We start from the raw sequence: 15,271 nt of genomic DNA, 5'->3' as shown, positions 1-15,271 counted from the left end.
ACTCTGTTCCTGTTAAATTCACCTTGTAATATAATTTTGTATAATTCTCAGCTTTTATGGAATTAATTTACAATATTCCTGAGCTTTTTTTTTAATACAAAGTGAACTTCTCCACACACAAAAAAAAATTTATAAAGTGATTTTTTGAAAATTCTAACTATTTAAATATATTAGTAAAAAAGAAGACAGGTTATGGTTCCTGTGACTCCCTTCCTCATTTATCAATGACCCATTGTATCTAGACCAACTCCAGCTGTGCTTCCCTTTCCTCCTCACTCTTCTCACCAGCTGCCTTATAGTACCCACCACCCAATCCCAGCTTCCTAGTTTGGCAGCTGTAATCTAGAAAGTTTGTGTTCATGTATTTCTCTGTGGCTCCACTGTAGCTTCCCAAGACAAATTACCCCTGCTTGACAACCACCTCACCTAAATAATGCCCTCCCTCTGTTAGAATATAAGCTTCTTGTGATGTGCTCTAGTCAAGTCCATGGGTAAACAACAAAGGGGAAGATAACTCCTGTAGCCTCAAAGCAGAAGGGCTACAGGAGAATGCGTGGCAAAGGAAGGGATTGCAATTAGGAAAGTGCAAGATGTTGACACAATGTTCTCCCAAGTCATAGGATGGCATAGTGGATAGAACACTGGGCTGGTGTCAGAAAGACCTCAGTTCAAATCACATCTCAGACATTTCCTTACTTTGTGACCCTGGACAAGTCACTTAACTTCTGTCTGCATCAGTTTTCTTAGATGTAAGAATAATAATAGCACCTACCTCCCGATGTTGCCATGAAGACCAATTGAGATAATATTTGCAAAGCACTTAGGACAGTGCATTATGCATAGTAGACCCTTAATAAATGCTTGTTTCCTTCCCTCCTGAGTGAGGAGGTGATTTTACTGAAGATCATTGCCATGGGAGGAGAAATTTAATTGATATGGGGTTGGTGTTGATCTTAAAATGGTCTCATCTCCAAACATTTGGTACACTGGAGGACTGTTTTCTTTTGTAGTCTTGTACCAACCTGTACAGCATCCTTTCTTAGGAAAAGTGAAATCATAGTTCCCCTGGGGCAGCCAGCATCCAGAAGGGTGGTAGAACATGGGCCCAGAGAAGAAATGATGTGACAGATAAGAAAGAAAATGAACATGGTGAGGCAGGGGACAGAAATAACCTGCACAATATGACACACAGAACAATTCATATCATTGAGCAAAGTTTATACCCTCTTTACATCCCTCATGAATTGATGCTTCTACGACTAAGGCAATAAAGCACACAAAAAAGGTAAAAGGACAAGATCTACAAAGTCACTAACAGAAATTGTTAAGAAGAAACTCAAACTGATGTGGAACACAAAGAAATTAATGAAGGAATAAAAATGTATGCAAACCATGAATAAAAGTATTAAAAGTTCAGAATGAAGAAAAAAGAGATCAACAGAAAAATTAGCTGAATTGTACAAAGACAGCAATACAATAATAGGAGACTTTAATGTTCCTCTCTCAGAGCTGGTCAAATACAATAGGCAAATATAACATCCAATACAACATAAGCAAAAGGGAAATTATTATAGAACTGAAAAAAATTGCTGGAGAAATTAGAGCTAAAGGACTTAATGATACCTTCTAAATAAGACAGCTAAAGAATTTTTTAACATTTCTTATCACCACATGGCACTTTTACAAAAATTGAACATATACTGGGATAGATATTACAAATTAGTATAAAAATGAAGGAATATTAACATTATTTATATAGTATAATAGAGTGAACATCATATTAAGAAAGTAAAAACACAAAAGATCTAAATGGAGACAATATTGTAATCCTAAATAGAGGATAAGGAATAAGTCAAAGAAGTAATTAACGATTATATGAAAGAAAGATGCTGAGACAACATACCACATTTCTGAGATGGACATAAAGCAGCCCTAGAGTGGGAGTGGGGTGTGGAGAGAGATAAGATACACACATATATAGGTATACATACATTATAGGGGTGGGTAAGTGGCACAGTGAATAGAGCACCAGCCCTGGAGTCAGGAGGACCCGAGTTCAAATATGACCTCAGACATGACACACTAGCTGTGTGACCTTGGGCAAGTCACTTAACCCCAGTTGCCCTGCCTTCCCCCCTCCGAAAAGGAAAAAAACCCAAACAATACATACATTATAATGCACAATTTAAAAAGAGGATTAGTGAACTGAATGTACATTTCAAAAAAATTAGAAACCCAAAATAAGCAAAAGGAAATCTTAAAAATCATGCTGCAGAACTGATACAACTAAAAGCTGGTTCTTTTAAAAGACTAATAAAGTTGATAAATCTGGACAACCTGATTAAAAGGAAGAGGTTAGAAAGTCAAATCAGCAAAATGAACATGGTGAAATCAGAACAAAACCTAAAGAAATTTTTTTTAATTATCAAAACTTATTCTGCAGTTATATGCTAAAAAAACTCAGAACACAAGAATCAAGAAATACTCTAAAAGGTATTTAATAATTCAGTCTCAGAAAGAAAGATAGAAATGGCCATAAAGGTACTACCAACAGAAAAAACTCATGGTTCTGATGAATTTTAAAAAGAATTATATCAAATTAAGTTTTTTAAGAATAATAAATATTGGTGCGGCTAGGTGACACAGTAAATAAAGCACCGGCCCCAGAGTCAGGAGGACCTGAGTTCAAATCTGGATTCAGACATAACACTTACTAGCCACATGACCTTGGGCAAGTCAACCCCAAATGCCCTGCCTTCCCCCCTCCAAAGAAAAAAAAGAATAATAAATACTACACAGTTGGGATTTTTTTTTTCCAAAAACTGAGAAAGGACACTCTATTTTTATGAAACAAATGTAGTCCAGTGCTTAAACCAGGGAAGGCAAAACCATAGGCTGATATCACTGAATGAATATGATTCAAAAATTCTTTTAAAATGTCTTGTCAGACCACCACAATCCATTTAGTAAGTCATGACCAAGCTGAATTTATTTCAAGGAGTCAGGGATAGTTAAATATTAGGAAAACAATTAACATAATCATGTTAAAAACAAAAACAGACACAACCACATGCTTTTCTTATTCAATGCAGAGAAAGCCTTTAATAAAATACAAGTCATTCAGACTTTAAAAAAAAATGTAAGTCACAAAGTATAGCCATAGAGGGATTTTTTTAGCATTATTAAAATTATGCTAAAAAATATGCAATGGGATAGATTTGAAACTTTACCAATAGACACAGAATAAAGTAAGGATGCCTACTGTCCTTCCTATTATTTTTTATAGTTCTAGAAATGCTATCAATAAAACAAGATAAACAAGTTAAAGAACTAAAGGTAGCTGTGGTTAAGGAAAATGAACAGACTGTTCTATAAAGATTTTCAAACTATTAACATGAAAGAATGCTCCAAATCCCTAATAATGAGAGAAATGTAAACCAAAACAACCTTGAGATTTCACCTCACACCCTACAAATTGGCAAAGATGGCCCAAAAAAAAAAGAGGGGTAGTAGAAAGACAGGAACAATAAAATTCATTTTTGATGTGAGTTGTACATCCATTCTGGAAAGAAATTTGGAATTATACAAATAAAGTAGCTAAAATGATCATACCCTTTGACCTAGGGATTCCATTGTTAGACATATGCCTCAAGGAGATTGTTGACAAAAAGAAAGCCTCCATATATGCCAAGAGATTTGTAGCAGCACTTTCTGTAGTAGCAAAGAACTGCAGAATAAAGGTCCATTGTGTTGGGGAAATGACTAAAAGTTGTAATGCATGAATGTAATAACATGATATTGTGCTTATGAAAAAATAGAATGATAAATGCAGAGAAGTATGAAAAGGTTTAAATTAACTGATACAAAATGAGGTAAGTAGAGCCAAGAAAACATACACGGTGACTACAGCAATCAGTTAACTTTGCAAAATTACAAAGAATAGACTTGACCTCAAAAAAGAGCTAAAGACATTTGCAGTGCAGTAGGGAGGGTCCACGAGTGTGAAACAGTATATTTTCATTGTATTTGTTAATGTTGGTGATTTTTTTTCTCTTCCTCTTTTTTAAAAAAATTCTTTGTTATAAAGAATGTCACTGTGAAAAATACAGGCAGAAATCTTGGCAATGTGAAAACAAAAGATCTCCAAAAAATCTAGTGTTTACCATATAATATGCACTTTTTCCTCCATTTCAAAAGATTGACCTAGAAATTAATAAATGAGCTATTTTCCCCAACTGAAGCTATGTGTATACCCATCTCTAGTACTTTCTTTAAAAGAGTAATTACAATTTTCTCGCAATTGGGAATGGAATTTAGAAATTGCTAAATAGCTTCAAAACAGCCTCTGTTAAAGGAAATACATTGTTAAGTGAACCAATGGTCCACTCTTTCTAGTGCTTAATACATAGCAGTTGCCTAGTAAATTGATTGAATTTCTTCTCTCCTCTCCCTCCTATCACTTTTAGTGTCAAAGCAAGGACTTAAAATAGTTCTTTTGATTCAAGTCTATTTTACTCTTCTCAGTTGTCATTTGTGAATATCCACAAATGGCGAAGTTTTACTTCTAAGATTAATTTAAGATCTAGTTGAGGATGGCTATGTAAGGGGGTTGAGGAGTGTGGGTGTGTGGGTGTCCCATATGTATATGCTGTGTCTGCCTAAAGGTGACTCTTCCCAGAGGGTTATGAATTGATATTTATAAAATCTCATCCACCCCTCTTCATGGGAAACTTTGATTGCTACTAGGAGGGTACTCTTTCTGTTCTCTCCTCAGAGTGTGGATACCAGACTAGGATTAGATCTATCTACCTCCTCTATTGCTAGTCTAGAGGAATGAGGTTTTGGGCTCATACTGCCTTTCCTGTTTGAAGTCCCTTAACAGGTAAGGAGTATTTCAAAGCTTGTCTCCCCCACCAAATGCTAGCTGCTCAGAGACCATAATAATGGAGCAGAGTGAGTTAATGTATTTATCCAAGCTAGTACTAAACAAAAATCAGTGAAGATACATAGATTAGAACATACCAAACAATACACAGAATAAATGAACTCTTCAGTATCTCAGCTCTACCCTAAAGAGATTTCCTACAGTTTCCAATGTAGCAAACTGGGAATAAGGACAAGCTCAATATTCTAATTCTACATGTCAGATTCCCAGAATCTTTCTCTCCCATCAAGAACCTATCCCTGAAGAACCTGGAATTAAAAGTGTGCTCTCTCAAAATCAGAATAACTCTCTCATCCAAATTTTCACCACACCTCAGGGGGAAAGCATTATATAGACCCTTGGACTTAAATAAGCTCCAGGTTACAGCTGTAGGTAGTATTCTTTCCTTCAGACTTTACAAACTTGAAAAATGAATGAATGGATGTTTATTAAGCATTTATTATGTTCCAGGTGTCATGCTAAATACTAGACTCTAGAGGAACAAATGACAGTTCCTTCTCTGAAGCAAGTTATATTCTAATAAAGGAAGACCACACTAATAGGGAAGTGGTAGCCAGGGTGGGGTTTTTTGTTTTGAGAAGTCTCTGGGATGTTAAGTAAAAGCCATGGGCAATTGATTAACATATCCTTTCTAGGGGTGATTATTTAATTAATATTCTCTATGCTGGAAGTAGGAACAGAGAAGGGGTAGTAAGTAATGGGTAAACCAAGGTGGCATGGCAGGAAGATGGCTAAGATACAGCATGTTAAATCTGGGGCCAGGACCCTTCTACAAATGATACTCCATCTCTACACTTCACGCATTTTCTCTGGCTGAGCCCATGCCTGGAATATTCTGCTCTGACTGCAAACCTACCTGGCTTCCTTTAAGTCCCAATTAGAATCCCACCTTCTATAGGAAGCCTTCCCTACTACTTAATTCTAGTGCCCTCATTCTGTTCATTATTTCCTGTTTATCTTATATATAGCTTACTTTGTATATATCTGTTTGCATGTTGTCTCCCCTATTAGATTGTAAGCTCCTCACAGGCCAGGACTGTCTGTTACCCCTTTTTGTATTAATGCCCTTAGCTGGTGCCTAACCCATAGTATGCTCTTAATAAATGTTGATTGATTAATTGACTAGATATAACAATAATAACTATAATGTATATAGTGCTTTAGTTGCTACTATTACCATTTTACAAATGAAGAAACAGACTGAGAGATTAAGGGACCTAGCTAGTATGTGTATGAAACAAGATTTGAACTTGGGTCTTCCTAATTGTAAGTCCAGTACATGTCTGAAGTAGAAAATGGAGTACAAGAAGATGGCCAGGGGGTGAGAGTTTTAGGACTCAGTCAGCAAGTATTTATTAAGCCCATGCCAGCTACTATGCCAAATGCTGAAGACAGAAATTAAATCCATTCTTACCAAAGTCCACAAAATCAACAGAAAGGATCTAGGGCTTTAAGAAATCTTCATGAAATGATTTATGTGAGTCTTCATGGATTTCAGTGATTTCTACCTTCAGCACCCAGCTTTTTCCTGGGCATTGGTCTCTCATGTATGTCTCCTACTAGACTCTCCTGGAGAAAGCTTGAAATCCAGCAGACAAGGCAACTGATAACCTGTCTGAGGCCCTAGTGTCCTACTGATTTCACTGTTAAGAAATATATTTTGAACCACAACACAACCAATTACGAGGCTGCCTTTGGTATCCACAAAACTTAATGCTTGTTCTTGGGGTGGCTAGGTGGTGAAGTGAATAGAGCACCAGCCTTGAAGTCAGGAGGACCTGAGTTCAAATCTGGCCTCAGATATTTAACATTTACTACCCATGTGACCTTGGGCAAGTCGCTTAACCCCAATAGCCCTGACAAAAAATAAGCTTGAAAGCAGACCAGCTTCTTATTCTTGTCAACAGATTCTTTAAAATAAGTGCTTAGTTTTTATCAGCATTTCTACTTCAGAGTTCTTCACAAGAAAATAAAAATATTTCTCCTTCAACATATGCTTTTGGGAAAGCAAGCATAATTGTTTCCAACAAATAACTTAGAAGTTCTGTTTCCTCCTTTTTCCCCTTCCATCCTTCTTAAGTTTTTTCCTTTTTCCTTCCTCTTTTTCCTTTCTTCCTTCCCTTTTCCCTTTCTCCCTATCCTGCTTAGGCAGCAACTACTCACCACTCGATCCCTCTGCTGTTCAACACAGAAGATTTGACCTACTCTATTTCTGACTTGGGCCAATTTGCCCCTCCTTAGGCATCATGATGCCACCCCACCCCAGGGGTTTCGCCTGACTTAGTGAAGATCTACCTAATCAACATCCAAGCCCAAGTAATCCACCATGCTCAAGTGATCATGAGCTGTCACACCTGGCATGAATTCTGTTTTCTCAATTTTTTTTAATCTATTTGAAAAGATGTATATGTTCATTTTGATTAATTCTTCCATCCTTCCTCCCATTCCTCTGACCAATCTCTGTTTATTTGATGTAATATAATTATCTTAATTTATACTTTCCTACCACTGATTCCAAGAAATCTGTGTACAAATCCAAGCAGTTTCCTGAAGTGCTGGAGGATTCTAACAGAGCTAATAGAAAAATAGAGCAAGTGAATTGTCATTCCAGACATTGGCTCTTTCCCCAGCATTAGTATGGCTACAGCTTTGGATGGTACTTCATCTGCCACTTGGCCCCTTTTCCTATTTTCCATTTCCAGTTTTGAAACCATCAGTCACTAAAATGGTGAAACCTCATTGTAAAGCAGAAAAATAAATATTGTCCCTTGTGTGATACTAACTAGCATACAAAACTTTATGTGACATTTGACCCATCCACTATTCTCTCTCTCTCATCTTCACTCTCTCCACTCTGTATTATCATCTTCCTTTCCTCAAACATGTTCTGTTTCCCTCATCCTTAAAAAATCTACAACTGACCTCTGGTTATCATCACACATGTCTATACCTATTTGCTGAAAAACTCATCTTATAAAGATATCCATTTTCTCACCACCCAGTTATTTCTTAGCTCCATAAAATACAATTTCTATCCCCTGTACTACCGAAACTTTTCAAAGTTTTTTTGTTTGTTTTTAACAAAAATCTACCGCCTCCCTCCTTGAAAAAGAAGAAAAACATTTTGTTTTGTAACAAATATGCATAGTCAAGCAAAACAAATTCCCAAATTGAGCATGTCTGGAAAATGTCTTTATTCCTTACCCTGAGTATATCACCTCTCTCTAAACAGGGGCATAAGCATGCTTAAATCTTTTTAAACAGCATTTCTTTATCTTGCCCAGGTTGGAGGTGCAGTGGGCACTCACAGCCCTGATCAGCATGGAACCTTTGATCTGCTACTTTTATCAACTGGGCCAGTTTGCCCCTTTTGAGTCAGTCTGGTGGTCCCCTGCCATTACAGGACATCACTATATTGGTACCAGACTTAGAAAAAACACCTTATCAACTTTAAGCCACTGCGGCCCAAAACTCTTGATATCTACAAAGCCTCAGGTTCCCTGGTAGCAAGAATTATAGGCATGCACTACCACACCTGCATTGGTTGCATACTTCATAATCAGACCTCTGGAACCATAGAGTCAGTCATTACATTGAGTTATTAAGTCTTTGTCTTTACTATTTTTATTATATAAATTGTTTTCCTGGTTCTGCCCTATGCAACTGTTTATATGTCTTTTATAGCACCATTTATATATTCCATTCATATATATTTCATTCACCCATGTGAATGAAATACATAGATGGTACTATATTTTATATATAACGTATGTGTGTGTGTGTGTGTGTGTGTGTGTGTATGTTATGGAACAATTGTATTCTGCTCCATTCATAGACCACAGTTTGTTCAGTCATTCCCCAAATAATAGGCACCCTCTTCATTTCCAGTTCTTTGCTACCAAAAAAAAAAAGTTAAAATAAATATTTTTATACATATAGGTCCTTTCCACCTTTCTTTGATCTCTTTTGAGAATATAAGTCTAAGAGTGGTATGTCTGGACCAAGGGGCAGGCACAGTTTGGTAGCTTTGGGGACATAATCTCAAATATATTTCCAGAACAGCTAGCTCAATTAATAGATCCACCAAAAGTACATTAATAAAATGTTTTAAAAAATGTACATTAATGTACATGTTCTCCTGTAATCCCTCCAACATCTTCCTTTTCCATTGCCTTTGCCAATCCTGTGAGTGTGAAGCATAACCCAATCTCAGTTGTTTTAATTTGTATTTCCATGCAAATTTAGAACATTTTTTTCATGGATAGTAAAAGATTTCTTCCTCTAAAAAACGCCTAATTTATATCCTTTTTCCATTTTCATATTGACAAGTGGTTTTAAGACTTATAAATTTGAAATAGTCTCTTATATGTCTTAGAAATAAGACCATTATCAGATTTTCCTCCCTTGGATTACTTTTTCCCTTATAATTTTACCTGCATTAGATTTGTTTGTACAAATTATTTTAAGTTTATGTAATCAAAATTATCCATTTTCCTTCTATGACCTTTTCTATCTTGTTTAGTCATGAACTCTTCCCCTATCTATAGATCTGACAAATAATTTATTTCTTGCTCCTTCAATTTGTTTATAAGGTTAACTTTTATGTCTAAGTTATGTACCTATTGGGAGCTTATCTTGGTAAACAGTATAGGGCATGACTCTAGACCTATTTTCTGTTAGACTGTTTCCCAGCAGCAGCAGTTTTTGTCAGATAATGAGTTCTTAGTCCAATAGCTGGAATATTTAAGGTTTTTCAAATACTAGGCTACTGTGCTCTTTTGCTTTTGCTCCTAAACTGTTCCTCATTGACCTCTCTATTTCTTAACCAGTCTCATATTATTTTGATGAATTACTGCTTATGATATAGTTTAAGATCTGGTACTGTGAAGGCCTCTTCTTGTCGATTCCTTTTTTTCCTATTATTTTCCTGGAGATTCTTGACCTTTTTTTGTCCAGAAAAATTTTTATTTTTTCTACTTCTATAAAGTAATCCTTTGCTAACAAGTAAGTATAATCAATATTTCTCCCATTATTTAGGTCTGTCCTTATTTCTAAAAGAGCGTTTTTCATTGTATTTCTATAGTTCCCTATATATCTTGATAGGTAAAGTCCTAAGTATTGTATATATTCATAGTTATTTTAAGTGGAATTTCTTTTTCTACTTTTTCTTGATGGAATGCTTTGTTTTATGTGGGTTTAGTGTATTTCCTATAGCTTTGCTAAAGTCATTACTTTTTCCAATTAGTTTTGAGTTGGCTTTCCTAGGGTTCTCTAAGCCATCATGGTATCCACAAAAAGCAATAATTTTGTTTCCTTTTTGCCTGTACTTATTTCCTCATTTTCTTTGAATATTGTTAACACTAGCTTTTTCTAGCATTATATCAAATAATACTGGTAATCATGGATATCTTTACTTACTGGTCTTGATGGAAACACCTCTCATTTATTGCTATCACATATAATGTTGGCTCTTAATTTTAGAAAGATACTAGTTATCAAAGCAAGGGTGTGTGTGTGTGTGTGTGTGTGTATGTGTGTGTGTATGTATATCCTTTTTAGTAGTTTGTTTTTTAAACAAGAATGTGTATCTTATCAACAGTTTTTTCTATATTTGCTTATGTAATCATATGATTTTTATTGTTCTTGTTATTGATATGGTCTATTATATTGAAAGTTTCCTAATATTGAATGAACCCTGCATTCCTAATATAATTCCAAATATCAACAACTCAGCATTGTACAAGATTTAGCAGCTGTCATTTAAAAGAACAGAGAACATGGAATGAAATTATCCAGGAGGTCTACAGCCAGTAGTAACACCTTCTCCAAGAAAAATGAATATAATCCTACAAAGAAAAAAATACATATCTTTAATGAATTAGAGGACTAGCAAATATTCCTGATAAATGAAAAAAATTAAAAAGGAACTCTGAAATATAAATTCAGAAATCAAAATAAAATAAAAGTTGAAGTGAACAATTCAATCAGGGACTATTTACAACCTAACAGAGAGAATGTTAAAAAGTTTTAAAACTGATGTTACAAGAAATCAGAGATAATTAGTTGGAACAGAAGATCTGTAATAGTTTTTTTTTTAATATTTTGAAGATGTAAGAAGAAAAGAGAGGGGAAGGATAAATTAAGGAAAGGTGGGAGAAAATATAGGGGAACTTAAGACACATAATCAGGTTGTACAAGTAGAATACAAACATGGAAAAAGTAGGGGGAAATGGATCCCTTCAACTTCACTTTGATTTAAACTGTTCTAAAGAGGGCAGAAAGTATACACACACACGAAATGCATTTAACTCAAGGAAAAAGGGATGGGAAAAGGGAATATAAGAGAAAGAATAGATTCTTGGAGGGATCAATAATGAGCAAAAAACTCTAAGACTGGAAAACATAAGGAAGAAAAGAGGAATAAAAAGAGGGAGTAATAATAAGTTGTAAGGATTATAGAGAAAGAAAAATGAAAAAAAATAGAGGGAAATAAACAATTAACTATCATAACTATGAACATGAGTGCGATGAATAGAAGTCAAGGGCAGCTAGGTGGGGCAGTGAATAGAGCACCAGTCCTGGAGTCAGGAGGACCTGGGTTCAAATCTGACCTCAGACAATTAACACTTATTAGCTGTGTGACCTTGGGCAAGTTACTTAACCCCAATTGCCCTGCCTTCCCCCTCCAAAAAGACAAAAAAAGGAATGTTTACCATAGGGGGGCTGAGGACCCGAGTTCGGTTCCGGCTGGCCTCAGACACTTAACACCCACACAAAAAAAACTAGCTGTGTAACCTTGGGCAAGTTACTTAACCCCAATTGTCCTCCAAAAAGGCAAAAAAAAAAAAATAGAAGTCAGCAGAATGGACAAAAGCAAAATCCAACAATATGTTGTTTAAAAGAAACACTTGAAAATAAGATTCACACAGGGATTGTGTAAAATAAAGGGTTGGAGCAAAATCTGTTATGCCTCAGCTGAACACAAAAAAAAAGCAGGGGTAATGATTATGATTTCAGACAAAAAGAAATTAATGAAACTGAAAAAAAATGATTTAATGTATAAAACTAGAAACTATCCCCCTCTCCCCTCCCTCCCCCGGAAAAGCAATAAAATAGTTAAATTGTTAGCTAATTTGTTTTAAAAGAAAGAGGAAAATCAAATTACCAGTGTAACAAATGAAAAAGGAGTATTCACAATAAATGAAGAAGAAATAAAGGATGTTACTAGACTTAATAAAACTGACAGCTTAGATAAAATAAATGAATATTTACAAAATACTCAAATTAACAGAATAAGAAGCAGAAAATTTATACAACACAGTTTGGTAGAAATTAAACAAATCATAAATGAACTTCCAAAAGAAAAAACCCAGGAATAGAAGTGAAGTCTATGAAACATTTTAAAAAATTAATTCCAGTATTATATAAATTATTTGCAAAAGGAATCCTACCAAATTATTTTCATGACACAGATATAGCCTTGATATAACACAAGGACATTCAAAACAAAAAAGAAACTATAGATCACTATCCTTAATGACATAGCAACAAAAAAAAAGGCTAAAACACTATAACAGAAAGATTATATACTATGATCAGGTTGGAATTAACGGAGAAATAAATGGACCTTTCCTTTAAATGCTTAATATATATCTAAAACCAAGAGCCACTATTGTTTACAAGAGAGAAATGAATCCTTTCCAGTTAATTCAGTATGAAACAAGGACGTCCATTGTCACCACTTCTTGAATTGGTATCCCTAGCAATAAGACAAAAAAAAAAATAGGAAGAATTATCTTGGTAAAGAAAAAAATTACCACTTTTTGCAGATGATATGATGGTATACTCAAAGAACCCTAGAGAGTCAACTAAAAATTGAGTTAAACAGTAACTTCATCAGGCTTACAGGATATAAAATAAATCTACACAAATCACCAAAATTTCTATATAATTCCAATAAAACCCATCAGGAAAAGCTAGAAAGGGAAATTGAATTTAAATAACTATAGAATATATAAACCACTTGGGAGTCTGCCTTCCAAGATACACACAAGAACTGTATAAACACAACTATAAGCTGTTTACAGAAATATAGACCTAAATAATTGGAAAAAAATATTCATTGCTCATGTGTAGGTTGAGCCAATATAATAAAAATAGCAAAACTACCTAAATTTATTTACTTATTCAATATCATACCAAACTAAAAATTACTTTATAGAACTAAAAAAATTTAATAATGATGAAATTCATACGGAAGAAAAAGTGGTCAAGATTTTCAAGAGAAGTAATAGGAAATCAGAACAAAGGGGACCAACAGCATTAGAACTCAAACTACAACATAACAGTAATTATTCAAATAATTTAGTACTAGTTTAAAATGTTAAATTATTGATTAGTAGAACAGATTAAGTGTCTAATACCCTGGTATTTGATCAGCACAAAGACCCAAACTATTGGATAAAGATTTATTTGACAGAAACTGTTGGGAATGTTGGACAATAAATAGTATAGAAGTTAGATTTAGACTAGCACCTTATACCTTATAAAAGATAAGCTTCAAATCAATACAATTAGAAAACCATAGAAAAAAATATCTGTCAAATCTTGATCTAAGAGAAAAATTCATGCCAGTAATAGAAAGAATCACAAAAGATAAAGTAGATCATTCTGATTACATAAAATTTGAATAAACAAATTTAATAAACCTAGGATTAAAATAACTGGAAAATTTTCAACAAGTTTCTCTAATAAAAATTTCATTTCTATAGGTATGTATGTATATGTAAAGATGTATATGGAACTGATTAAAATGAATAAGAGCTGTTCCTCAGTTGATAAATGACCTAATGATATGAAAAGGCAGTTCTCTAAGATAAACTGAGTCTAACTAAAGCAATATGAAAAAAAAAAAATTCCAAATCTCTACCAATTAGAGTAAGACAAATTAAAGTAATTCTGAAATTCTATCTCATACTCATGAAAGTGGCAAAAAAAAAAGAATATGATAAATGTTGGAGGAATTATGAGAAAACAATCAAATTAATGCACTATTGGTGAGCCTGTGAACAGCTACAACCATTCTGTAAAGCAATTTGGAAGTTTACACAGAAGTTAGTAAATAGTGTATTCCCAGCTATTTTTAGGTCAACAACCAAAAAAGACAAGGAAAGAGGAAAATATACTTTACGTACAAAAATATTTATAGCAGCTCTTTTTGTGTTGGTAAAAAAAAAAAAACAACAACAATCTGGAAACTAATGGGATGTCTTTGAAGAATGACTGAATATTCATGATACGTGTGAATGTGAAAGAATACTGTTGTGCTATTGGAAATAGATTACTTCAAAAAGAAATGGAAAGATTTATAAGAACCGATGCAGAATTGTGCCAAAAGAATAAATTATACATAACCTCAGTACTACAGAAAATAACAATTTTGAGGTCCCTTAGAAACTGATGAAGAATTAATTGTGCAGAACCCAGGGAACATATAAGAATAACATTAATAACACTGTCAAATAATTTTGAAGGCTGTAATAACTATGATGAATACAATGATCATTCATGATTCCAGAGGTGAAACATACAGATGTGATGCATGTAGGGTGCCGAATATGATGTATATCTTTGTATACAACTATTGAGGGACTTTGATTTGCTTAAATGCATATTTGTTACAAGAAATTTCTTTTTCTTTTTTTTTCCCCCCAATGGGATGGTTTTGGGAGGAAGAGAAAATAGAGTTGATTTTTTTTTTCTTAAACAGAGGTGGAGTTACTATAAATGTGACCTGTTGCATGCACTTTCAGATGAAGTTGCTGTATTATTAGTTGTACTAAATTGTTATATTTTGTTTTGAGAGACCTCTTGTGAAGTAGGAGTTATCTGTAAAAGTTTGTAATGTAAAAATTAAACCTCAATAAAACATTTTCTTCAAGCACTACAACTAGAGCCTTGGACATATTTCTCTTTAGATGCTCACTTTTGGTTTGACTCCTGTGTCAATGTGTCCGGTGAGAGATAATGCTGTAAGGGGTAAGGCCTTTGCCTCTACATTTGTTCTTTTCTGTTTTAGATGAAGGGATTGGATGTTATGACCTTGTGAATTTTGAAAGATTAGGAGTGAGTCTCTGGGCATTCCGGTGCCCTATCTGCTCTGCATTTGGATTGTGCAGCCAAACCACAATGAAGGTAATTACAAATTATGTACCAACATAAGTTGCAGAGGATGAAGAGGTAGAAAAATTCTATGAAGAACTCAATAAGAGCTTCCAAATTAAATTGATACTTAGTGACAAAACTGAGAATACTTTCTTAAATCTC

General features: G+C 34.3%; 1 protein-coding gene across 9 annotated transcripts in view; it reads left to right on the top strand.

Annotated features, from left to right (window-relative positions):
- Nucleotides 1–14,894, top strand: part of TTC3 (tetratricopeptide repeat domain 3) — a 189,011-nt gene extending 174,117 nt beyond the window's left edge. For 4 of the 9 annotated variants that reach the window (XM_069075032.1, XM_069075034.1, XM_069075026.1 and 1 more), the window contains one exon: nucleotides 7,026–7,973. In XM_069075032.1, coding sequence (XP_068931133.1) covers nucleotides 7,026–7,145 — 120 coding nt within the window. In that variant the 3' untranslated portion in view covers nucleotides 7,146–7,973. Of the gene's footprint in view, nucleotides 1–4,774; nucleotides 4,883–7,025; nucleotides 7,974–8,229 lie in introns of those variants that run through there. The other 5 variants (XM_069075030.1, XM_069075036.1, XM_069075031.1 and 2 more) reach the window with 4 other exon arrangements.
- Nucleotides 14,895–15,271: the final 377 nt, after the last annotated feature.

The sequence above is a fragment of the Petaurus breviceps genome, unplaced genomic scaffold (genome assembly GCF_028583685.1).
Source record: "Petaurus breviceps papuanus isolate PSGF00001 unplaced genomic scaffold, PetGlider_PUasm1.0 90897, whole genome shotgun sequence".
NCBI classification, from domain to species: domain Eukaryota; kingdom Metazoa; phylum Chordata; class Mammalia; order Diprotodontia; family Petauridae; genus Petaurus; species Petaurus breviceps.
Note: the sequence above shows the minus strand (reverse complement) of the source record. Positions and strands in the feature narration are given on the sequence as shown.